The sequence below is a fragment of the Geospiza fortis genome, unplaced genomic scaffold (genome assembly GCF_000277835.1).
Source record: "Geospiza fortis unplaced genomic scaffold, GeoFor_1.0 scaffold66, whole genome shotgun sequence".
NCBI classification, from domain to species: domain Eukaryota; kingdom Metazoa; phylum Chordata; class Aves; order Passeriformes; family Thraupidae; genus Geospiza; species Geospiza fortis.
In genome coordinates, this window is record NW_005054312.1 from 9,758,243 (window position 1) to 9,783,064 (window position 24,822).

The window sequence follows — 24,822 nt, forward strand, 5'->3', positions numbered from 1 at the left end:
ACATGTTGGGTTAACCCAGAAATTTTAGAAACTTTTGTTTCTCATTTCCCCAGAGGATGACAACAAGAGTTTTCCTCAAGACATCTGTGAGAACTGAAACACCCTTTTCTTGCTAGCATCAATGGATTGGCAGAGTTCCTTGTCACTGCCATTTAATGTCAAATTTCTCTCTTAGAAAATAAGGTCATTTCTTAAGTTATCTCCAGCCAAAGAAATCATTAGTAAAAGTCAGAAAATAAAATTTTAACAAGTCAGAAGTTACTGGCTTCAGTTCTTGGCATAAGATAGAAATGTAAACTGTGGAAACTACAAAAATATACACCCTGCTGAGTATTTCAGTGTTCAGTGTCATAAAGTTTAGGCTATGCACGTAGATCCTCCCAGAATCCCAGGAGACAAGGTCTGGTAGTTTGATAAAAGCGTGTTTATGGCTACCAGTGTGCAGAAAGACATGCTAAAGTCATGAGAGATGATTGCACAAAGAAGGCCATACATCCCTTTTATTTCTCTTGCAAAGATCCCTCTGAGGAGTGTCCTGAGACTATGGTTTATAACTATAGTGTGAAGTACTGTAACCAGTCTTGCCGCTCGCTGGATGAGCCTGACCCGCTGTGCAAGGTCCAGATCGCACCCATGGAGGGCTGTGCTTGCCCTGAAGCCACCTACCTTAACGATGAGGAGGAATGTGTGGCTCCAGATGACTGCCCCTGCTACTATAAAGGCAAGATTGTTCAGCCTGGCAACTCCTTCCAAGAGGATAAACTCATGTGGTGAGTTGCTCTGATGATGCAAAGGTTGCTCTGTGCCTGAGGACATCGGGGCTCATGGGGGAAGTCTCTGCTCCAATCCATGAATGGCACCATTTTACAGTTAGGAATAATGGCAAATTTTTCCTAGATTGCATCTTCCCCTGGCAGGAAGTGCAGCCACAGCAAATGTTAAAATCCCATATTCATGCTAGCAAACAAGAACCTGAAAATATGTTTAGTAGAACCATATTTGTAATCTATCTCTTGCAGAGTTCATTGTTGTGTAAAAAATATCCACAAACAGTGGGAGCAAGTTTTCTAGAAGACAGAAGGCTTGGAGGAGTTTCAGGCTTTGAAATGAAAAAGCAAAGTGAAAACCACCACACCATCCTGCAGACTATTTAAAAATCAAAAATGGTCCATGAAAAACAAGACCAAATTATCAGTTTTTAAACTTTTTTTTTTTAGAAAAAAAAGAGAGAGAAACTGGGGGGGTGGGGGGAAATAATAAAAATAGTGTATTTAATTTGTATCTGCATTGAAAAACAATTGTCATTATTCTCATTTTCAACTACCTTAGGGCATCAATGGAAACAACCACCAGGGGAAGGCTTCTTTATTATCTTTAGATGTTTACATGTTCTCTCTCTAGCTGTCTTCCAGCTGAGGATTCTAGACTATTTTGTAATCACATATTCATTTAGTAATTTAAGAGATCTCTTATTTTAGAAAGTATTAGTCTTATCTCATGGAGTGGAAAATGAATGCTTAGGAAAAACTTGATTCAGGGAAAACACACAATAAACCAGTGCCAGATGAAGGAAGAGTATTTTAAGAGCTGGGTCTTTTAATCTTCCTTCTGGGGATGGTAATGCATGTCTGTGAAACTGATAGCTGTAACAAATATTCATTTTGATAGGAATTTGTTATTCATGTGACAAGTGAAGCTTTGCAGTGCCTTTCTCCCTGGTGAGAGAGAAAAGTGCAAAGAGCTGATGTGTTTTGTTTTATGGAATCTCTTTAGCAAATGCATTCAAGGAAGATTAGACTGCATTGGAGAAACTGTCTTGGTGAAAGGTGAGATTTTGTTAAATAATGTCAGTATGGTGTCAGCCAGTATTTATAATGTTTTTCTGTGTTATCTCTCACTTTCTGTAACATTTTAGTATTCTGCACATTTTTCCATTCTCCCTGAAATGTGTTAGTTATTGATAACATTTGTCTTTGTAAAATGTCACCAGACTTACTAGACTCTTTAGACGATGAGGATATTTCCCAAAGCTTAGAAGTTATCTGCCTTCTTCTCCCTTCACTGTTATTGGACAGAAGCAAAACTATTAGAAACTTTAAATGATAGACACCTGCTGCCCTCTGAAATCCTCTGGCTGGTTTTGCAATTGCTGATGGCATCCTTATTGCTCTCTCTAAATTACTTCCTGAAATGTTTTTTCCTACTGCAGATTGCCCAGCTCCTATGTATTACTTCAACTGCAGCTCTGCAGGTCCTGGAGCAACTGGATCAGAGTGTCAGAAAAGCTGCAAGACGCAGGACATGCACTGTGTAAGGAGCTCACCTCCCAGCAGGGGCACAGCACAGCAGGGCTGTGCATGTAGGACTGTCCTTATCAGGCACTGATGGGAACATGCCATGCTGGGCACACGCCAACTGCTTCACTGATAACACAGCAGCTGTAGCTAACAATCTACCTGTGATGTTTGTAGCATGATTTCCACTAGCTTGCAATTAAGGAGTTTTTTAAAAAGCCAAAACTTCGGCATCCAGAGCTAGCACATCTCTGCTGGTTCCCTGTTCTTTCTGTGCACTAACAAGTTGTCTTCTCCCATATCTTCTAATGTGCAGTATGTCACAGAATGTGTTTCTGGCTGCATGTGTCCTGATGGACTGGTATTGGATGGCAGTGGAGGATGTATTCCCAAAGATCAGTGCCCATGTGTTCATGGAGGACACTTCTATAAACCCGGGGAAACCATCAAAGTGGACTGCAACACATGGTACGTTATCCCAGGGAGCCTTGTTTTATAGCAAAGTTTGTCAGAACTGCCAGACTGTAGTGCACCCATGGGACAGGGTGTGCTTTGAAGCCTTCCTCTTCATCATGAGAACCATTAGGCTGCTAGTAAAAATAAAAGGGGAAGTATTTCTCTGCATCATGCTGCATGAGCCTGCACTTGGGGAGAACAAGCACCAATATCTTCTGTTAAATGATTTCCATCCTTTTCTGTTTCCCCACCAGCTTCAGAAACATCAACCTTACTCTGGCTGGTGTGTGGTTGCTCATTCAATAAGGGGGAATTGAGTTTGTGTGTGTTGGGCACAGCTGAACCCTGGAAAATGATTGAATTTAGTCAAAGAAGAATTGCAATGATCTTCCCTTGAGACTTGCAGTGCTTCCGGATCCATAGTTCTCAAAATAACTAATACTCTAGTTTCTCAAATTTCTGGTGCCATAGATTTCACTGTTATTACTGATCATGGTGGGTAAAATGCTTTCAGTCCTTATCCATTATTTAACAAGGATGAGACTGTATAGTTCTGCCAAATGGATGCACAGAAAATGAGAGCTAGAAACACTTTGGTTTGATCACCATTGGTACAGGCAGTCAAGTTTAACCTGTGAAGTCAAAACCTGATAAACTGTTGTTGCTATCACAGAGTCATTAAGAAGTTTTATTGCAGTGAGGGCTTAGTTTTCTCATGAGAAGAGGACATACATGGGAAAGAAAATGCAGTCTCTGTATCACGGCCATAACAACTAAATTTTCTGTCTACAGTCCTCCTGAACTAGAAGTGAGGTTTGTCAAGGTGTGGTGGGTTGACTTTGGCTGGACATTAGGTGGCCACCTAGCTGCTCTATCACTACCCTCCTCACAGGACAGGGTTGGGGAGAAAAGAGGATGGTCATGGGTCAAAATAAAGCAAAAGCAAAGGCTGTGTGCAAAAGAAAAGGCAAACAAAATATTTATCCCCTAGTTCCCACCAGCAGGTGATGTCCAGCCCACTTACAAAGGTGTAGGGCTTCAGAAAACAAACATCATAACATACACCACTCTGTTCCCACCCCACCTCCCATTCTCTTAGCTTTTATTGCTGAGCAGACATCACATGATTTGGAATATCCATTTGGCCAGCTTGGGACAGCTGTCCTGTCTCTGTCCCCTCCCAAAACCTTATCCATGCCCCAGCCTACTGCTGAGGGGGAGAATGCTGAGGAGACAGCCCTGATGCTGTGGGAATGCTGCTCAGCAGTAGCCAATACACTGAGGTGTTACTAACACCTTTGTAGATGACAATGCAAAGCACAGCTCTGTAAGGGCTGCTGAGGGAAAAAAAAATCTCTCCATCTCAGCCAGACCCAAGGAAACACAGAGATAATATTTGTTCACACCATTGTAACAGAACTGCAACATGATCCTTCACAGATTAAAATTCAGAAATGGTTGAAATATTTAGTTCTTCACCTTGAATTTTTCTTCTAAACCCCCACCATCTGCTGCCAGGACTTATTATTTAAATATATATTTGAAGGAAATAATAGAATAAATGTTTATGGGTAGCAAACATGAACTTCCTGATTGATATGGCATCTCATAGCGTGATCTTAGAACAGTTGAGAGGGCACTATAAACAACAAACTTTTTAATTTTCTGCCCCTGTTTGGGGTTAAGGGAAGCCCACGTTTCATGCAAACATTGTTATTCTTTGCATTTTGCCTCCCAGTACCTGCAACAAAAGGCAGTGGAACTGCACGGACAATCCCTGCAAGGGAACCTGCACTGTGTATGGAAATGGGCATTACATGAGCTTTGATGGGGAGAAGTTTGATTTCCTGGGAGACTGTGACTATATCCTAGCTCAGGTATCAATTTATTTTCAATTTCCCATCCATATGCTTTTCACAGCTCACAATGTAGGCTTCAGTCTGGGTAATTAAAAGGCATTCCCATGCAAAATAGCCAAATTGATGAGCAGAGCCTACTCCCCTCCTCTTGCACCTGGAGCTGATAGTGAGATTTTCCAAATTAAACAAAGCAAATTGACTCTCAGAAGTGACACAAGAGGGCACTGTGTGATCCCAAATGATTAACTCCTTGGTTGGACTGCCCTTTCCTGAAGGCATTCCAGCATTTTCAAGGGAAAGGAAAATGTGGTGTTGAAAAGTGTTTCCATCAGCCATCCAAGTCTGACATTATTTTTGTTGTGATGGAAGCACGCAGAGGGTAACGTGTGAGCCTCATATATAATAATTGAATGTAATGAGACAGCACTCAGTGAGACATTTTGTCATCCCTAAGTTACAGTTGGTTTTACTAATTTTAAGAAAATATATTTTTACCTTTTTGGATTGTTGCTATGACAAGTTCATTTCTCCCCTTAGTTTTTCTTTTTGAAAATCCTGGTCAAATATGCATCTGCCATCAGGTCATTTTCCACTAGATACTTCCAAAATTCTATAGTTTTAGTGAATAAACAAGTCAGATCACAGTGTCATTCATTTAGAGCTCCTAAAAATGCTTATGACTGGTATAGTTACCTGACAAGATCTAATAGAATGTTATCTGTTTTTCTAAGGATTTTTGCCCTAATAACATGGATGCTGGCACCTTCCGGATTGTGATTCAGAACAACGCCTGTGGGAAGTCACGCTCCATCTGCTCCCTAAAAATCACGCTGATTTTTGAGGTTTGTCTAGAACTAGTTATAACTAAGGAGCTGTAGTCTTGATTTTGTAGTAATTACTGTATCATTCTCTTGTATTCCATCTCAGTTGCTGCTAAAAGTACCTATGGAAGTCAAACAGCCAGCAAGCTAAGGCAGAGAAGTTGGGAAAGGCTTAGGTATTTGATGTTAGCAGGGATTGAACACTTCTGGGCATGAGGGGAAAGATGCAAGGAGTCAACAACACTCTATGAATGTGCATCTGTGTGTGTGTGTGTGCTTGCATTTGTGACAGTAGGCTCTGTGCATCTGTGGCTGTGGCTCACCTATCTACCAAGATAGAGTGTGAAGATGACAGAAAAATAAGACAAAGAAGGAGAGGCAGAGTGCCAGTGCTGTTGCACTAAGTTTTCTATTTTGTTTTCCTTCCATGCAATGTATCTGTTCCTTTGTAGAACAGTGAAATAAGGCTTTTGGAAGGAAGAATTCAGGAGATAGCCACCGATCCAGGAGCTGAGAAAAATTACAAAGTGGACCTCAGAGGAGGTTATATTGTAATTGAAACAAATCAAGGGATGAACTTCATGTGGGACCAAAAGACTACTGTTGTTGTTCACGTGGCACCATCTTTCCAGGCAAGTAGGGGGTGGACTGGGAGTTATGATTTCAAAGTCAGAGTTATGCATCCAGAACTGGAGCCACAGTTTTTCCAGAGCCTGGAAAAAAAAGGCTTGGAAAAAGTTTGGTTAAGTGGACAAGAAGAAACAGCAAGCAGGCCACATCTTGTGTTTTATTGCACTGTTCAGTCAGAAAAAAACCACTCCGGAATACTTGGGGCTAGAAGTATTGCTAACACACTGGGAGTGTTTAGGTCACTTGAAGTCCAACTTTTTCCAAGCCATTTTTTGCTTTCTGTTTAGAAACTTGCACCTATTTTGCCTTTACAGGTTCTATAGTTTATTTCTGTCAAAGAGCAGGCTGCACTCAAAATAACCAAAGCATTAACTGTGCCTACACACATTACACAGGGAAAAGTCTGTGGTCTTTGTGGGGACTTTGATGGCCGCTCAAGGAATGACTTCACAACCAGAGGGCAGTCCATGGAGATGAGCATCCAGGAGTTTGGCAACAGCTGGAAAATAACAAGCACCTGCTCAAATATAAACATGACAGACCTGTGTGCAGATCAGCCTTTCAAGTCTGCCCTGGGACAGAAGCACTGCAGCATCATTAAGAGTAACATCTTTGAAGCCTGTCACAGCAAGGTAATCCTGTTCTCTCATCCTCAATAGTTTCACACTAGATATTTGTTGCTGTTTTGCAGCACATTTGCAGCATATTTTTAGTAGTGAAGCTACTACACAGTAGTACTTGGCTACCTCTCTCAAAACCTCACTTCACAGCTGCGCCAAATAAAACCTGTTGCACAGTATTGAGGAAGCAGCAGTGCCTGTTTTGAACAACTGAAGATAAAGAGGATAATAGTTGGCCACCATACAGAAGCAGAAAGTTAGGTATCTGTAAAATGTACAGATAAGTTAGTCTAGGACTGTTTGTGTGGTGATCCTTGGGAAGTTCATTCAAGTTATCTAAAGAGACTAATTATTTGGTTTATTTGAGTCACAAATGGAATTAAACAGAAACAAGGCTACCCTTCTTAATTAGAATGTCTATACAAAGCTTCAGTGCACTTTAATAAAAATTTTTAAAAACAAACTTGGCTTAATTTCCTTTGTTAGTTTATGTTGGCAATGGTTAAAATACAAGAGACATGAAGTTTAGCGGAAATAGGATTTTCTTTCGTACTCAATCACTGTCTCTCAGTTGAAGAGTGCACACACTGTGTAGTTGTGCTAAGCCAAAACAAGGTACTTCAGTCCTGCAGAAATCATACTGGGAAGGCATTTTAAGTGTAAGTGGCAGCATTACACATATAAGAATAGGAAGATTTAGAGTGCAATTCTACCAGGCAGGTGAAAATAGAAAACTACCTATTGTGAAATATCATGGCACCTTCATGACAACCCCAGTCTGTCAACCATGTACATGACAGAAATTTAGAACCCTTTCCCTCATTAAAACACAGTGCAACAGGCACAGCTGTGGTGACAGCTCTATTGGTGTTTTGACAGGTGAACCCAATTCCATATTATGAATCTTGTGTGTCTGACTTCTGTGGTTGTGACAGTGTGGGAGACTGTGAGTGCTTTTGTACCTCAGTTGCTGCTTACTCGAGGAGCTGCAGCAGAGCTGGTGTCTGCATCAACTGGAGAACCCCTGCCATTTGCCGTAAGTACGGCAGGGAAATGCACACAGAAAGCAGTGCCCCTGGTGCTCAGGCACACGGGATACAGAAGAGCAGAACACCTACATTGCTATGCATGTGTGACTGAACAAGCTCTTTTTATCATATTCATCTTATTAAAATCTTTTAAACAAGATTTAAAAAATAGTCCCTGCCCAGCATCTGAGACCTAAATGTTTTTTATTCTTCTATTCCAGCTGTGTTCTGTGATTATTACAATCCACCTGACAAACATGAGTGGTTCTATAAACCCTGTGGAGCCCCTTGTCTAAGGACCTGCAGAAACCCACAAGGGAAATGTGGGAACTTGCTGTACAGTTTAGAAGGTAATTCTTCCTTGACTTTAATGCAGTTTATGGGATTTGCAGCTACTAGTCTGGTTTTAAATGTCTGAAGCATCAAGGTGACTGAAAAGTTATCCCATCTGTCCCAGAAGTTCATTGACCATGCCTTGCTAATTCCCTGTGTGATGGTGCCATTCATAGCATCATTTGCCTGCTGCCTTTAAATATATGAAGAGATAAAATACCATTCAATATAAATTTGTATAGAATAATTATCTGTTGACAAATGTAGTAAATTAAAACTTTGGGTTAGGGAGGTAAAAAGAGGACTTGGAAAAATAATTGGTGGTAAAAAAACCATTAATACTGGAATCACATTCATTTGGGGATCAAATCTATATTTGGTAGAGGTATTTATGTGCCTTCCTGTGCCTATGTAACTTAGACTAAGAATACTTTGTTTAATTTTCCAGGCTGTTACCCAGAGTGCAGCCCTGACAAGCCGTATTTTGATGAGGAGAGCAGAGAGTGTGTCTCCCTCCTCAACTGCACTTCATGGTAGGTCAGTTGATGGTGAGAAAGGTAGAATAGGACTGAAAAGGACAAACTAGGAGATGTTTTGTTAATGTTTATAGGCAGTGGTGATTACCATTAAATCCAGGAGTAGGTTTTTTGTAAAAGTAGGTACAGTTACAGGCACTGTTATTCCATATTCAAATTAATTTCAATAAAACAATTCTTTTTTACTCTTTCTCTTCAGCGATCCTGAAGAGAAACTGTGTGCTGAAGACTCCAAAGGTAACTTTTCACCTTCACTATGCATTCAGTGATGGCAGGAATGGAACAACCCAACATCACAAATTACATGATACCAAACATATTGGTAATAGGAGGCCAGACAGGTAGTTTAGTATGTGAGTGCTAAGCTGCACAGATATACTTCGATAGGCAAAATGCAGCCTTTGACCTCAAGAACTGTGTAAAGGATAATCATGAGGAGGAAGGAGACAGGTGTGATATGCAGGATTCATCTTACACAGGTTAATACCGCTTTTCCACTTTTCCACTTCCTTGGTAGTCAGTGAAGACAGATAAATAGTAGTCTGTAGCAGGCCATTCATGGTACCTCTTTTAATAAGTACTTTTAGAACAGGGCAAATCTTGTAGAAGTGCTGACCATTCATTTAATAAAATAAACTAAGACAGATAGCTTATTAGATACGTGTTTGTGTGCCCAAAGGACACATTTGGTTAAGGTACAGTATCAGTTCATTCCCATATCTGGGAGAAAGCACATCCAGGGTGACCCAGTAGATAACACATTTGCAGTTTAGCTGATTTTGTTACAGTAATATATACACTTCCTTTGGTTCTTACAGTACAGTCCCCAAAATCTGGAGAACTTCTCATATATTTAAATGAAATTGTGTACTACTGCATGCTCCTCATTTGTGGATGGAAATGGCTGTGCAACACCTCCTGAGCCAGTGTTTTGCCACTCAGAAAGGCAATAATCCTAGTCCCTCCCCAGAGAGAGCTCTCCTGTGCTCCATGCTGAGTTAGGCTAGTATCAGTTCTCATGCTTTTACCAACCAGTAATTCCTCCACACAAGCTGACTCCAAGAAACACCAGCAACCAGAAAAATCCAACACACTTTAAATAACTGAGATAGACTCACAGTGCAACTTCTCAAATAGCAAGTAAGAAAGTTTCTTAGCCAGGTAATTTATGTTTGATGTTGTGACATTCAGAAGGGTAAATTCAGAGTTTGGTTTGCTTTTCACTTGTATTTAAATTGCAAGTGTCCTCTATTGCCATGACATTTTCTCTTTTGGCACCTCAGTTTGCCTGTGCTGCTACAATGGGAAAACCTACACCTTAAATGAAACTGTGTACAGCCACGTGTCTGGGACCAAGTGTGGTGAAGCTGTCTGTGGCCCTAATGGACAGATCATGAAAACCCTTACTCACTGCAGAACTCCACCTACACCAGCACAAGGTATTAGATTGATAAGGGACTTGGTGGTGATTCTGTGGAAGTCCACAATGGTAATAAGATTTATCCATCCTGGAAAAAGATTCCTACAGCATGTCTAGGATAACAATAGAATTTAAGACTTTTGAAGTTTCAAAACTGAGGGATCAGAGCTTGTGGGTCTTGTGGTGAGGACCAAAACTGCAATGTTATAGATTCTTGCTGACCTTACTATCAGTGAGGTTAAGAGAGAATAGAAAGATTCAGTAATTTTTCATTCAATCTTTACAATAAGCTTGAGCATATCACAGTTGATACTCTGGTGTCATTAGTCTCAATATTTCATACTTCTAAATCTTTTTTTTCTCCTTCTTATCACCCATAACACATTCTGGTTTTTATTGTACTGTTTTCTGCATTGGAATAAGTGAGTCTTATACAGGTCACTTTTCTTATGAAAATAAAGCTTCCTGGCAGTTAACTCCTGCTCAAAAGACATTTTTCAGCATGAATGGAATGTGAAAAATCAGAAAATTTCTTTACTCTTTTTCCTAAAAGATATAAAGAAAAGTGGGGAATTTGCCACATGATTTTTACAAATAAAAATAAGTGGCTAAATATATATATATATATTATCCCGGAAGGAAATTATACAAGGGTAACAAAGAAAATTAAATGTTAGCTTCTCTTCTCATGTGAGTGGAAGAGCTAAATACTTGATAGTCAACCTATGTGTTTGATATTTACTGAAAATGTTAAAAAATTGAATAAGTACAGTGAATTAGTACCTAGTAAAGGCAGGATTATTGAAAGCAGAATGTAGGTGGCATAGTAAAATGTCTACATGATCTGTTTCTATTTAAACCAACAGTTTCTTTCAAAGAAAGCACTAAAAATCCAAATGGAGTGCCACTGGAAATCACCTCTCCAAAGTCAGGTGAAGTACTGCAGGGCTAGAAACATTAAATTGAAATGAATAAATGACACAAGAAGGGGTGTTTATTGTATTCTGTATAGGAAAAAAAAAAAAACCTCGATATGGGAGGGTATGTGTAGTATTACAGCACCCTACTGTGTAATAGAGGGAGTGTTTATAAATACAGAAGATGGGGTCTGTGCAGATGTGTACAGAATATAGTGGGGATAAAAAAAAAAGATTTTTTAAAATTTTTTTTGTAGTTGTAGAGAATGTAAGAGATGTAGGGCTTGAAAGTAGAGTAGTAGAGGATTTAAACACTAATTCATTTGATTTCCTGCAGAACCACAAAAGCAATATGTAACATCTGCACCTCTCTCATCAGAGGTAGCCACTCCCTGCTTCTGCAATGACAATGGACAATTGATACAGATGGGTGAGAAACCATGCAATTTATTTTCTGCACCATTGACATGGAAAGATGTATTGATAGATAAAAGTGCTTCAGCAAGTGCTCATTCTGCCTGTCACAGTTAGATATTACCAGAAGTTGTTACATCTTTGAACTGCAGCTAACACCTTCAGAACTACAACTCTCCCATATCCAATAACTCTGTTCTGGTTTGAATACCCCTGGTGTAAAGAAACTTCTAGCAGTTGCTGATGTCAGCAGAGCCCTGAATCCCAAACTGCTGAACATGAGCTTGTAACTGACAATAATATTCCAAAAGCAGAGGAGGAAACACACTTCTTCATCTGTTAGTAGCTCCTGCTTCACTTAGCTCCTGGTGTTTGTGAAGAGCGGATGCACTTGGTGATGTACTCAGTATTTATTGGCTCTTCTTGTACTCATTTTCAATTCCTTCCAATGTACCTAAGAGCAGGATTTCAGAATAGGCCTTGTGGCCCTCCCTCAGACTTTGCCATTTGGATGAGTTGCTGTCCGGGTTCAGCCACTGAATCCCTGGAGCTGCAGACAGACAGTCCCTTGAGCATGGCTATTGGCTACAGATAAATGCAGGGCTGAGAATGCAGCCTCAGGCTAACACTTGGGTTTTGCCCTTGCAGGAGGAAATGTTTCTCTGCCAGTGAATGTATCAGGTCGTTGTGCTTACTCCGTCTGCAATAAATCATGTCAGATTGAATTCATTTGGGCAGAGTGTAAAACTGGTCATACTGCGACTCTCAAGGTCTGTGATCCACGTTCTGAAACCTGTCCACCAACACCTGCTCCTGGTGTAACAAACCAAGTTCCTGCTCCCATAAGGACTCCTGTGAGTGATTGTCTTGCACTCAATCCTCCCAGAAAGGTGAGAGACTCTGAAGAAGATATGTTTCATCATTCATCAATCCACCATGCATTGCCTGCAGCCAAGGTTTGGTGTTCTCCTCTGATGCTGGTATCCAGCACTACAGCTGGACTGTAGGTGTGGCTGAATGAGATGATTTAGAAGTATGCCAGAAACCCCTCACTGAAAGAATAAGTTGAAGATTCTTCTGTTCACCTGAAACACCTAAATGATTGTATGTGAGCAGAGCTACCTAAGCTGAACAAAGACTAGGAAGCCACATCTGGCAGTGTCCTACCACCAGAAGTTATCAGGACCCTAACATATATACCAAAACCAGTAGATATCGAGGCTCTCTTTATTCCTATATGGTTCATATTGCCTGGTTTCCAGAGCCAGAGTAAACACCAAATTTTGCCATGCTAGACAATTAAATGAATGGAATGTAGTTGCTGTGTGTGATTTTAAAGATTTTGTGAAATTACTTTGTTATTTGCCTCTCCTCTTTTTTTTTTTCAATTAATCAATAGTTTAATGAAACATGGAATTTTGGAAACTGCCATACTGCCACTTGCCTGGGAGAAGGAAACAATATCAAATTGTCTGTCATGACTTGCCCACCTCAGCAGCTGAAACTCTGTGTCAATGGTTTCCCGATCACAAAACATTCCGATGAAACCGGTTGCTGTGAAGTCTCTGAGTGTCAGTGTAAGTGGCAGGAGAATTCCTGAAATTTATGTTAGTTCAGCTGGGCCTCAAAAAAAGAAAAGTCTATCAGGTCAACATGTATATTATGTTCATATCAATTCAGTAGGATACAATGGAACAGAAATCCCACCTGAAATCTTGGCTATTGAAAGCAGATGTCCTTGCTAGAGTAATTTTCTTTATCAAACCAGATTTTTGTGTCTGACTGGAAGCGAGTAAAAAGGTTAAAGCCAGCTTGTACTTACAGGTAGCTCCGAAGTCAAACTTGAAGCCTGTCATTCTGTCTTCTAGGTATTTGCAGTGGATGGGGAAATGAGCATTATGTGACTTTTGATGGAGCATATTACCATTTTAAAGAAAACTGTACCTATGTCCTTGTGAAGTCAATTCACCCTGACTCTCACAACTTCAGGATTCACATAGACAACTACTACTGTGCTGCCACTGGTGGAGCAATTTGCTCAATGTCCCTCATCATTTTTTACTCCAACTCTGTTGTTATTCTGACACAAGCAAAGGAACGTGGAAAAGAAACAAACTTGGTACAGTATTGTGTTTAAATGAATTCTCAAAATTATTTTGCTGTAGTTATGTTACTGTACTGCCAAACGTCCTGTGATGACAAAGGATTAAGCTTGTAAAACATCGAATGGGTAAGAAATGCAATTGCTTTGCTTCTTCTCTCTCTTTTTTGCTTTGTATCAATAGAATCTATATATTCTAAAAATCTGAGAAATTATCACATAGCTGAAAATTGTGGTTTTCATCCTGATAGGAGTATTCAAATATAAATTGCAACATATTAAAAAGGAGTATTAGACAACTGCTTAAATGACTGACTTTGACAGACGTCATTTGGTGCAAGGTCTGAATTTGTGCTGCTCTGCTTTCCAGTTGCACTTATCATGTTCCTTACTCAGTGAAGGAGCATCCATAAAAACCTTTTGTTTCTTTTCTTTTTAGATCTTGTTTGATGACAAGAAAGTTGTTCCAGACATTTTTAAGAATGGTATCAGGATAACCAGTTCTGGCCTTTATGCCATAATTGAAATACCTGAATTAGAGGTTTACATCTCCTATAGTCGACTTGCATTTTACATAAAACTCCCTTTCAGCAAGTTTTATAACAATACCATGGGACTCTGTGGTGAGTGTCCTCATCAGCTGACAAAAAGTATTGCTCTGAATTTTCCTCCTTCTATCTCTCATTCTCTTGTAAAATCTCTAAATGCTTGCAACTTCACTATTTCTCACAAATGTTAATAAATTTATTTAATGGAAAGACACTGTCAGGAAATGTAGTTTTAAGTCATATCTTTAATTCTGTTCACAGTCTGTTGGGGGATGGAGATAGAATTTTTCTAGGCCCTTCCTTTTCATCGTATCTACTTCATATAGGAATGTAGGAAATGTGGAGAGTCCTGTGCCATGTTTCTTCGAGCCTTCACTTCCTAGAAACAGTTTGTGTGAATTTATCCAGGACCCCACATGTTGCTCCCTTCACACAAGGAGGAGAACTTCCCCCCAGATTTTCTCTAAAAGCAGCTTCATCAGCATCAACTGTCCTTGAACTGTCATTTTTATATTGCTACCAGGTACCTGCACCAACCAGAAGTCTGATGATGCTATGAAGAGGAATGGTGAGGTCGTCAAGTCCTTCAAAAAGATGGCACTAGATTGGAAAGTCCTGCATCCTACCAACAGATACTGTAACCCTGGTGTCTCACAGCCGTCGAAGATTGAGTATCATCAGCATTGTGTGCCTTCTAATCTGTGTAAAATCATCTGGTAAGACAACTCCCAAAAGTATCAGAAAAAAAAGTCCACAGGGTAATTTTATTCTTCACTAAATGGCTTGGGTGAACTGATTCTGGGATATGAAGAAAACACAAAGTCTTGCATACCTTGTGAAACTGAGCAGTGAACTGACGTGTGTGTTCTTGAGCTTGGCAGATATTTTTAAGCTGCATCAGCAAAATCGGTCATCTCTAAATTGTGTCTGCTGCTTGGCACTCCCTCTGCCTGTCAGTTCTGGAGAGGGCAAGTGGGAACTAGCTATAATTCAGTATCTGAAAGCTCTGAATGATATTAAACACAGTCAGAATATAGTAAGCAAATATATGTGCCTGTTTTTAAAATAATTTTGTGGTTTAAAGCAGGATTTTCAAACATGCTGGCATAAAAACGTCAGATATAGACTTACAGCTATGAGCTGTGCAGGAGCCTTTGCAGGTAGCAGTCCAACATAATATTGTTTCCTTTCAAAGCATTGTAAAGAATGGCAGGTAAAGCTCATTCTTTATTAACCTGTGGGGGTGTGTTGCCTATGAGAACAATTTGTAGTTGTACCTTGAGGTTTTGCCTGGAGCAGGGGGGATGGTTTGGCTCTGAGTTGAATTCTTCTTTGGAAGTAGCCCAAGGTTTTTCTCTTGGCTTTGTGAAGGACCCTGACGGAGTGCCACGGCGTGGTGCCCCCCCAGCCGTACTACGAGGCGTGTGTGGCCAGCGGGTGCTCGGAGGAGCACCCCAGCACGGAGTGCCAGAGCATGCAGACCTACGCGGCGCTGTGCGGGCTCCACGGGGTCTGCGTGGACTGGAGGAGGCTGGCGAGCGGGCAGTGCGGTGAGCCTGGGAACGGGCAGCGAGTTAACGTGGAAAACACCCCCTGGGGTGAAGCAAGCCTGGCCTGCTCTGCCCTCCCCTGCTGCTCTGGACCTGAGAAAAAGCAGGAACAAACCAAAGAGGTTGTTCCAGCCCAGACCTGGTACAAAAACAAGGGGGAGCCAGCCCCACGGTGTGTCCTGCGTAGCTCAGCCGAGGAGTTGTGTGTGTTCCCCGCAGCTTGGGCACTAGATGGCAACGCACCGCTTCTCTCTGCGTGCTTCGCCCTGCTCGGGCCACCCCGTGAATCAGGGCGAGCGCTGCTGGTGCTGGCGCTTGCACCTTGCTGGCCCCATCGGCCCCTCTGGCTGGAGCTGCAGGGCCCCCTTGCCGCGCCGTGCGGACCCGGGCGGTGGCTGCGGTAGCTGGGTGCTTTGTCCCTTCGTGTCCCTGCATCGGAGGGTACACCTGGGTCTGGGCTTTTTAACTTGTCTGTTGCAATGTCCCACAGAGGCCAGCTGTCCTCGAGATCAGGTGTACAAGCCATGCGGGGAAGCAAAAAGAAACACTTGCTTCAGCAGGTGGGTCATTTCCTGTAAGGCGTTTTTCAAGTCCATAATGTGAAGATTGCCAGGGAAATTTGAAGTTCACATTCCCTTGGGATGTAGGTGTCTTGACTGCCCTGGGCAATTTTTGCCTCTCGTTCATTCTCATTTATATTCTGTTTGTGCAGAGGAGTCGTTATGAACACCCCTCCTTCCCAAAATAGCACACCAGTGTTTGTTGAAGGATGCTACTGTCCTGATGGAAAAATTCTGCTGAATGATCATGATGGCATTTGTGTGTCCGTTTGTGGTAAGAAATGGTATAAATGGTGCTATGGGAAGTGGGGGTCAGAGCCAGACTAGAAGTGCATATTAAGGGGGTTGTTTTAGGTACAGAGGAAATAGGGGAGATCTTGTTACTGACCCTTTCTGGTGAAGTTGGAAACATTCCAGATTGAGAGCTTCTGCCTGCTCTCATATGCAAAAGATGCAACTTTCAAAAGAACAAAGAATAGCATATTTAAGATGTTTTTGTGTTTACAGCCTGTGACTTTGCACTCTGAATTTCTCTTTCTCTTGGTGGCTGTTTCTCAGATTTCAATACCTTCCTTCTGTTCCTGTTTTTCTGCTTCTGTTGTTTTCCCTGATGGAGTTACCTTTAAAGTAACATCTAATTCATTTTATAGGTTGCACTGCACAAGATGGGTCAGTGAAACAGGTAAGAGGAAGGAAAATACTGTCTTTATAGTTTATCTGTGTTCTGTGACCTTCTGCAAAAATGACTGCGTAAGTTGTTTCTTTTAATTCTAAGCTTAAAAACCAGTGAACTGCAATGCCATTGGGGAGAAAATCTGATTTTATTAACTCCAGAACTTGTTTAATCACTTGAGGTACAGAAACAGAAAGAGCAGTTTGTGGGAATCCATTTCCTGGTAGAACTATCAGGCTTTCCTCCTGGAAACACATAAACCTGAAAAGGAAGGTAGCAAATAATGGCATTTTTTTCTTACTCTTTCCTTTTTCTCCCTCTGGGATTTGAATTGCAATTTTCCTCCACAATAAATTCGGTCAACTCAGTCCTATGCTGGCTTGCAGCAGGCATTCATTGATATAATGCTTCCAGGTTTTTCTCTCTGAACTGCTATCCCTCTTGTTTTTATAGCCTAGAGAGGCTTGGGAACATGACTGCCAATACTGTACTTGTGATGAAGCGACCTTGAACATCTCTTGCTTCCCCCGCCCTTGTGCTAAATCTCCACCTATCAACTGCACAAAAGAAGGCTTTGTACGCAAAATAAAACCACGTCTGGAAGACCCCTGCTGCACAGAGACAGTCTGTGGTGAGTAGATCTTTCACTTGCCATAATATGACATTTGCCTTCATCAGTAATCCTAAAGTGGGATGTGGTGCCCCACAGCACACTGGAGTGGTCATTTTTTTCCATCTACATGCCAGGAGCTCTTGCTAGCAGAAAAAAAAAACTCCTCTGGTCCACCTTGTTCTCTGAATTAGAGCCATGACCTGACAGATATTTACACTGGAAAATCTCCTGTGGATCATTGGGACCAGCAGGTGCTCCACAGGATCCTTTGGCTCTTGTCCTTCTGAGATAAGAGAGTGACCCTTCCACAGAGATTCGCCCAGTAAGAGAGGATGTGTTCGTATTCCAGGCTTCCCTAAAGCTTCCTGACATATGTTTGCCCTCAGCTTTGCATTTGCACCCTCCCAGTCCCAAAGGCCCACCACAGCATAGGAGTAACCTGCTCCTAAACCTGGCCATTCCCAGTATCTATATCAAGATGCAGGACAGAGAATCCTGGCAATGGTAATAGGATGGTTTTTTCCAAGCTCTGTCCCCTAGTAACACTGGGATGGGAGGTTTTGGCTTACTTTGTCTCTGCTGTCTATTGCAGAATGTGATATAAAAACCTGCATTATCAACAAAACAGGATGTGACTTAGGTTTCCAGCCAGTGGTTGCTATATCTGAGGATGGTTGTTGCCCTATCTTCTCTTGTAGTAAGTAACTTGTTTCCTTAAGATGTTGTATTTATTCTTTGAAGTATTTGATTTTTCTGAATGAGGTAACATCGTGGCAGAAGCCTCTTCCCTTCCTTCTCAGCCTTTACAATTGGGCATTTTACCTTATGGAAAATACCAGCATATAGAATTATCCCCACTTGATGCATAACATCTAAGCAGATGCTACATGTGGGCTTCTGAATACCAAATATCACCATGTACTAGTTGTTTTTTTCCCCCCTCTTGTGTGGGCTATTAAGTTTAGCTCTACTCTTTGACTTCTCTAAATCACAATTCAGAGATGAGTACAGAAACTGCATCATTCCTAGCACAACCTCTTCATTTTTTTTCCTTACAGTACCAAAAGGTGTATGTGTTTCTGAAGGAGTTGAATTTAAGGTAGGCCGTCTTCTAGACACTTCTTCCTAGGAGTTAATGCTGCTGGAGTCAGAATTATCTGAAGTTCTTGTTTTCAACACTCATACAAAAAGCAGGATTAGAATGGCTTGTAATTCTTCCCTGCCAGTAGTCTCCCTCCCAACACCAAGCAATCTGTGATTCTTGGATAGATTATTCAATAGATAATGCTAGAAACCAGTAACTTGCATACTAAAAGAGATCTTGCCTATGCTTTAGAGTCAGTGGGTCAGAATTGTAATTGAGCACATATTTTAAAGCTCATTGAATGTTGTAAGATTACTACTTGGTCAAACTGACCAAAAATGCTTGGAATTTATGAGAACTCATTTAACATCACTGATACACTTGGGAATGTCAGCCTTGTGTTCATTTTGTGATACCAATGGTGAAGTTTTAGAGATCTGGATGTGTATTCATTTCAGGAAGTTCTTCCAAAAGTAAACCTCATAAGCATTAGTTTTTTCAATAGGCCAGGGAAATGTTTATTCCAGAACCCTCTGAATTCTTGTCATGGTTTTCTCTCTCCCCTATATTTCCAGCCAGGGGCAATGGTGCCTAAAAGCTCTTGTGAGAACTGTGTGTGCACGGATGAACAGGATCCCGTGACACAGACCAACCGCATCCAGTGCCTTCCAGTGCAATGCCAAACCACCTGTCAGCAGGTCAGCACCTCCTTGACCACAATGCCTGATGGGTTGAAACAGGGACAGTGTAACTGCTTTATCTGTGCAACACAGCAGGATAGACTCTTCTGTTAATTGCTTTGTAAAGTCCTTTTTAGGCTGCTGTTATTTTTGCTCCAGCAAATTTAAGAGGTCACCCTTGGAAAAGTGCTCTGAGGGGAGATGATTGCAAACCTGTTAAAGTCTGACTGCTGAAAGATGTTTGTGTCATTCTGTTAATGTTGTCCATTGTCAGCTCATACATGAAGATTGTGAGGAAACTGCACAGTGGTTTATATGTTTCCAGACACTTTTACTTGTGGATAGGGAATACTCAATTACTCCTCATTACTTGTGAGAATTAGCACTCAAGTTGTTCAGTCTGTTCCTGAATATAAGTAGGGTGGTTGCTTTTCCATTCATGCCCAGATAAGGACAGATGCACCACCAATGTTAAAAATGGACAAAACCTTTCATTACACTTTTTCCTGAAGCCAGCCACACCCACAGCCACCAGAAAACCAATGCATACCTAAAACACAGGGGAGAAAATCTTCACATGTCTGACATCAGTAGTTCTTGTAGATAATGATATCAGACCAAGCAGTGGTGGCAGATTGTGTGAGTAATCACGTGCTAAATTAATTTATTTCACCTCTTTTGTGTGTTATTCTGAAGAGAAGAATAGTCAATGACAGGGTCTTCACAGCAACTGAAGTACCCAGAAGTCATTATTCAGTAAGGCAGAAAAATTACCCGCTTTGATTGTCAGGCTTAATGTGGTTCCAACAGATTTCAAAAGACAACAAAATTGAAACCAGAAGGCTGGCTCATTTCCTCTGCCATCTTCAGTGTAGCTTTGATCCAAAGATGCTTCAGCAACAAGACACAGATTAACATGGATAAATGGAAACTTTATTCCCACAGGGTTTTCGCTATGTGGAAGAGAAGGGTCAGTGCTGCAGCCAGTGCCAGCAAGTGGCATGTGTGGCAAATTTTCCTTTTGGCAATGTGACCATTGAGGTAAGCACTCCCTTGCCCTGCACACAAGGCTGAACTATCAAAAAGACCTCAGCATTTTTTCAGTCAGTGCCATGCATTTCAAGGGTAGGAGAACCTCAAGGAGACGTAAAAATGTCTGTGTTTCCAGAGTGAATGTAGATGTTTATACAGCTGTTCCCTGCTGTGTGTATCTCATAGGCACTACCATGTAGACAATTATATTCTCTGGCAGGAATGGAAATCATGTTACCTCCACTTCTCTTGACATGAAATAGCAAGAAAGAATTTAGAAGGGATGGTGACATGGTGTGATACTGCTCTTGCAGAGATGCGTTGTGCTGGCTTCACATCACACTGCTCCCATCTGAAGTAGTTTCATTATCTTGCCCTGAAGATACAGGGATACAGTGTGAGCAAGCTGATATAGCTGTACTGCCACTGGTTCTGAATTTGCTGAGGCAGAAGTCAAGTGACACAGCTGCTGTAGTGTTGTGTGACTTGGTAACACACACAGCTAATACGTCATGGCTTGTGAATGTAGCGTTGTGTAGGCAGAAGCTGAGCCTTTTAAGGATGGGCTTGATGATCCCACCCTCAATGATATGGCTTGGTCTTTTCTACCCTTAATAATACTATGATTTCATGATTCTAGCTTTTTTTTTTGTTTTATTACAGCCTGCTACTCCTGTGATTGGTTAATGATGCTGTTTCAACCAGTGGCTTGTCTTACATGCAATTGCTTCTCTGACAGCTCTTGTGTTCTACATATTTTCTATTTCATCCTTTTATTCCTTGATAATTTATCTTACAAGCTAGAGTTTTCTGTTCCAATATATAGTTTTTATCTCTGCATGAGGAGGCTTTGCAGTTATGCATTAGTCTCTATTGCAAAGACATTTTTTTCTCTTTCATTCCTTTTCATTTTCTTCCATATATTAAAAAAGAAAATTGTTGAAATCTTTTGAAAGAGTTATTTTTCTTTTGTGTATATTTCAGCCCACAAACATTAGCACACCTACCTTCTGGCATTTCTGTTAATACGTTTATGCTCATTATGCCATTCTTTCATTCTTTCCCCCTGGGAGGCCACAGAAGTGATTTTGCATAGACTGGTAGTGGGCGAGCTTGGTACATAATTTGTAGATGTGAGTTGCAGACATCTCAGTCCTTTCAGAGTGATACGAGCAACCCAGTCTCTGCCAGTTCATTGACTTTATTACTGTTTCAGTTTTCTAATTTTATTGCTATACTCCATTGGCTTGGGGTTTTTGTTTGTTTGTATTTGTTTGTTTGGTTTTGGTTTTGTTTTTTATTTATTTTTTATGTTTTTATCAGGTTGGAAAGAGTTATAAAGATCCATATGACAACTGTACTCAGTACACGTGCACTGAATCAGCTGGCCAGTTTTCCTTGACTAGTACAATAAAGGTCTGCCTACCATTTGAAGAAGCAAACTGTGTGCCAGTAAGTATTTTACAGCCAGAGAAAGACTTCTGTAATGAGCCTTGATCCTGGCCTGGGAGTTATATTTGCTGAGTATTTCTTGATCTTTCCTTGTTTGAAGGAAATGTGCTTTTCCAGCCCTGTATCCCGTGGAAATAAGCCAAAAACATTTGCAAACAAGCCCATACCATTTACATTGTTGTGGGATAAGCATTAGAACTTGAAAAATAAGGATATTGGGGCAATAGCAAGGAAGGATTTTTCATCACTTGAGAAACATCAGTGTTCTAAAATGCAATTGAACAAATGGCAACTCACCATGGATCCTTGTGGGACTGATGAACAAAGTGTCTTCTGATATGTGGAAGACACATAAGTGTCTTCCATTAAGTGAGGAAATTGAACATGAATGAGCAAGGGGTAATATTCATGCCCAGGCTTTCAGCTATTGGTGGTTTCCAGTAACTTTCAGTAGCATTTTGGGACTTCACAGCAGATCAAAGCAGGGACTAGGACAGCCACGTACTTGAATTAGCTCTGGGGTAGGCTCTGCCCAGGCCAGGCTGTTCAATTCCAGGGACAGCTGTCAATTGCTGTCTCTGGCTGGGGTTTTTATGCTGGCTTCAATAGCACCTAAATAAGATCAGGCATGTATTGCAGGGCATCTTACCTGGCTTGTGAGAGGATATATAGTTCTAAGAAAATTCTCTCCCTTCCTTGCTGGATGATTTGTTCCGGTTTGTTTTTTTTAAGCAGTTTTATATATAATTGGTACACAAGTAGGTCTGGTGAGGAATTTGTATGGATTAGAGATGAGGGACTGTTACTGAACTCTCATCATTGCTACTGTCTGCTTAGGACTACATGCATCTGAACTGACTGTTCTGGTTACTTTCAATACAGGGGACAGTTGAGGTGTCTTCAGATGGCTGTTGTAAGACATGTGAGTGCATTGAGTCACTGCTTCTCTGTTCCAATACTGCTTGGTCCTTCCCTGCTTGTCGCCCTGTGTCTGCGTGGATTGAGAGCCTGCACATTCCACAGACTGAAAGACAGTTTTACAGCAGCAGAACAATTCTGTACCTCACAGCCAAGACTAAAAATCTGCCTTATTCTTCCAAAGGGAACACTAAAATTTTTTATCTCATTTTCTATGCTTTTAAATAACTGAAATATTGTTAGCTTGAACTATACCCCTGATAAGAAAACTTTAGAAGATATTCTCTGTGTTCTTGCATCTGCAAATTGCATAGAAACAAAGTTTTGGGGTTTTTTTTCTGTAGCATCCACTCAGAAATCCCAGGTTGTTATAGAGCCACATATGTAACTTATAGCCATGTTAGAAAAACTTAAACCCTTCATGTCACCTTTAGGTCTTGATTCAACAGTGTCTTTACATGCTAAAGCTAGTCCACAAATGGAAAAGTACATTGACTGGTGGGGAATAATTTTGCTGAATTAATGCCTCTTTGCACTCTCATTTGTGACTTTGGTCGTGCATTTGAACTGTGAGAAATTTTACTAGGATGAATTGTCCTTGGTTTACTAGCAGATACCTTTCAAAACATTTGTTCCCCAGTCTGAAGAAGCTTAACAGAAGTATTCTTCTGCCCAGGTATTGACCTACCACACAAATGCAAACGCAATGTGAAGGAGCAGTACATCGTCCATGGCAACTGCAAGTCAGCTGCTCCTGTCCCAGTGCCCTTTTGTGAAGGGATGTGCAGTACCTATTCCGTGTAAGTAGGAAGCCTTTCTCTGTCCTCATCTGCGACTTGTCTTCCTGGATTCTTGTCACCAGTGGGCTGCTGCTGTTTGTCCCCTTCCTGCTGTTTGTTGGCAAACTGGGTGTGCAGAAGAGCAGTCATTAACAATGGCTTCAGTGTGATAGAGTGTCTTATCTTAGTCAGGAAAATAGATCCCCTAGGAAAGACGTCAGCTACATTTATTAAACCTGCTCTTAAGCATGTCCTTGTATTGTTTTTGAACATCTCTAGGAGGTTTCCCTGCCTTTTGTTCTCTGCGTGAACTGCTCCTTTCTGTCTTGCTAGAATGGGCCTAATCCAAAATCCACTGAAGTTACTGGGATTTTCTCCACTGGTGTCAAAGGATCTGGGCCTGCATGGCCAATAGCATCCTGAGGAAAGGCTGTTATGAATAAGCAGAATAGACAGGAAATTTTGCTCCTTAGTAATATGTGCATTTGGAGCAACAAATATGGATGAGTTTGGGAAGACCACAGGCAGCAGACTGATGAAAAATCTCATTTCTATAGGTATTCTTTGGAGGCCAGTGAAATGGAACACAAATGTACTTGCTGCCATGAAAAAAGAAGTCACAAAGTGAAGGTGGAACTGGTTTGCTCGAACCATAAAACAATCCAGTTCACATATGTGTACATAGATGAATGTGGATGTGTGGAAACAAAATGCCCAAAGAGGATAACATGAGTATAAACTAAAGGAAACATTTCATCCCCCATTTAATCCTTCCCTAGCAAGTGAGTAGTTTAGAAAACAGCTGTGAGTAACCTTCAAATGACCATAGTAGCGCTTTTTCTTTCTGATATTATATGCAGTTATGGAAATTAGCTAAGATTTCACTCTAAATGTTTGTAGAATAAACTGCATTTCAAAGAGGATTTGTTCTCCTGTTTCAGTGATGCTGCTAATGGGGCAAAGTGGCTGATGTCTTTAATCTTACACTGATATATAAACCAAGGTTATTACAAGACACTCTAGAGACAACTGATGCCTTTCAAAAGTCCTGCCTGAAGAAAGTGCACATTTTTAAACCATAACCACGTGTATTTAATTTCCCTTAGAAGTGAAACAACAATCACTTCCACAGCTGCAGTTCACCCCAAGGCAGGATTTGGCTCAGGGCCACATTTCTGTTCTTCTCCCCAGTGGTCCCAAATCTACTTTGGCTGTGACTCTGGGTCACTGGAGGAAGTCAAGGTGGTTTTTTTCCTTCCTCACAGTGAGCGCTATATCAGGAGTGCAAAAACATGGATCTTACATATACACTACAAAATGAATATATTTGCACCCTTATTGGGAGTCCTTATCTCACTGGGGTTGCCAACATCAAGCCCTGATCTGTGTGTTAGTTCAGTCTCACTACTGGTTGCATGACCATGATTTGTGTTACAAATAATTGGTTCCCAGCTAGCATGCCCAGTGGTACTGGTGACAGTATTTCATGTGGACAGGGATCAAG

The 24,822-nt window shown here is 41.1% G+C and overlaps 1 protein-coding gene across 1 annotated transcript in view; it reads left to right on the forward strand.

Annotated features, from left to right (window-relative positions):
* Positions 1 to 24,239, forward strand: part of LOC102031494 (mucin-5B) — a 40,990-nt gene extending 16,751 nt beyond the window's left edge. Inside the window, exons 16-47 of the mRNA XM_005419513.1 lie at positions 518 to 770; positions 1,774 to 1,826; positions 2,210 to 2,310; positions 2,611 to 2,762; positions 4,489 to 4,627; positions 5,341 to 5,451; positions 5,883 to 6,062; positions 6,456 to 6,692; positions 7,560 to 7,716; positions 7,930 to 8,058; positions 8,490 to 8,574; positions 8,777 to 8,814; positions 9,861 to 10,016; positions 11,252 to 11,344; positions 11,977 to 12,218; positions 12,728 to 12,905; positions 13,197 to 13,447; positions 13,869 to 14,052; positions 14,501 to 14,693; positions 15,349 to 15,527; positions 16,018 to 16,087; positions 16,240 to 16,361; positions 16,738 to 16,769; positions 17,214 to 17,391; positions 17,966 to 18,070; positions 18,432 to 18,472; positions 19,033 to 19,155; positions 20,083 to 20,178; positions 21,493 to 21,621; positions 22,504 to 22,543; positions 23,216 to 23,339; positions 23,876 to 24,239. Coding sequence (XP_005419570.1) covers positions 518 to 770; positions 1,774 to 1,826; positions 2,210 to 2,310; positions 2,611 to 2,762; positions 4,489 to 4,627; positions 5,341 to 5,451; positions 5,883 to 6,062; positions 6,456 to 6,692; positions 7,560 to 7,716; positions 7,930 to 8,058; positions 8,490 to 8,574; positions 8,777 to 8,814; positions 9,861 to 10,016; positions 11,252 to 11,344; positions 11,977 to 12,218; positions 12,728 to 12,905; positions 13,197 to 13,447; positions 13,869 to 14,052; positions 14,501 to 14,693; positions 15,349 to 15,527; positions 16,018 to 16,087; positions 16,240 to 16,361; positions 16,738 to 16,769; positions 17,214 to 17,391; positions 17,966 to 18,070; positions 18,432 to 18,472; positions 19,033 to 19,155; positions 20,083 to 20,178; positions 21,493 to 21,621; positions 22,504 to 22,543; positions 23,216 to 23,339; positions 23,876 to 24,050 — 4,346 coding nt within the window. The 3' untranslated portion in view covers positions 24,051 to 24,239. The remainder of the gene's footprint in view (positions 1 to 517; positions 771 to 1,773; positions 1,827 to 2,209; positions 2,311 to 2,610; positions 2,763 to 4,488; positions 4,628 to 5,340; positions 5,452 to 5,882; positions 6,063 to 6,455; positions 6,693 to 7,559; positions 7,717 to 7,929; positions 8,059 to 8,489; positions 8,575 to 8,776; positions 8,815 to 9,860; positions 10,017 to 11,251; positions 11,345 to 11,976; positions 12,219 to 12,727; positions 12,906 to 13,196; positions 13,448 to 13,868; positions 14,053 to 14,500; positions 14,694 to 15,348; positions 15,528 to 16,017; positions 16,088 to 16,239; positions 16,362 to 16,737; positions 16,770 to 17,213; positions 17,392 to 17,965; positions 18,071 to 18,431; positions 18,473 to 19,032; positions 19,156 to 20,082; positions 20,179 to 21,492; positions 21,622 to 22,503; positions 22,544 to 23,215; positions 23,340 to 23,875) is intronic.
* Positions 24,240 to 24,822: the final 583 nt, after the last annotated feature.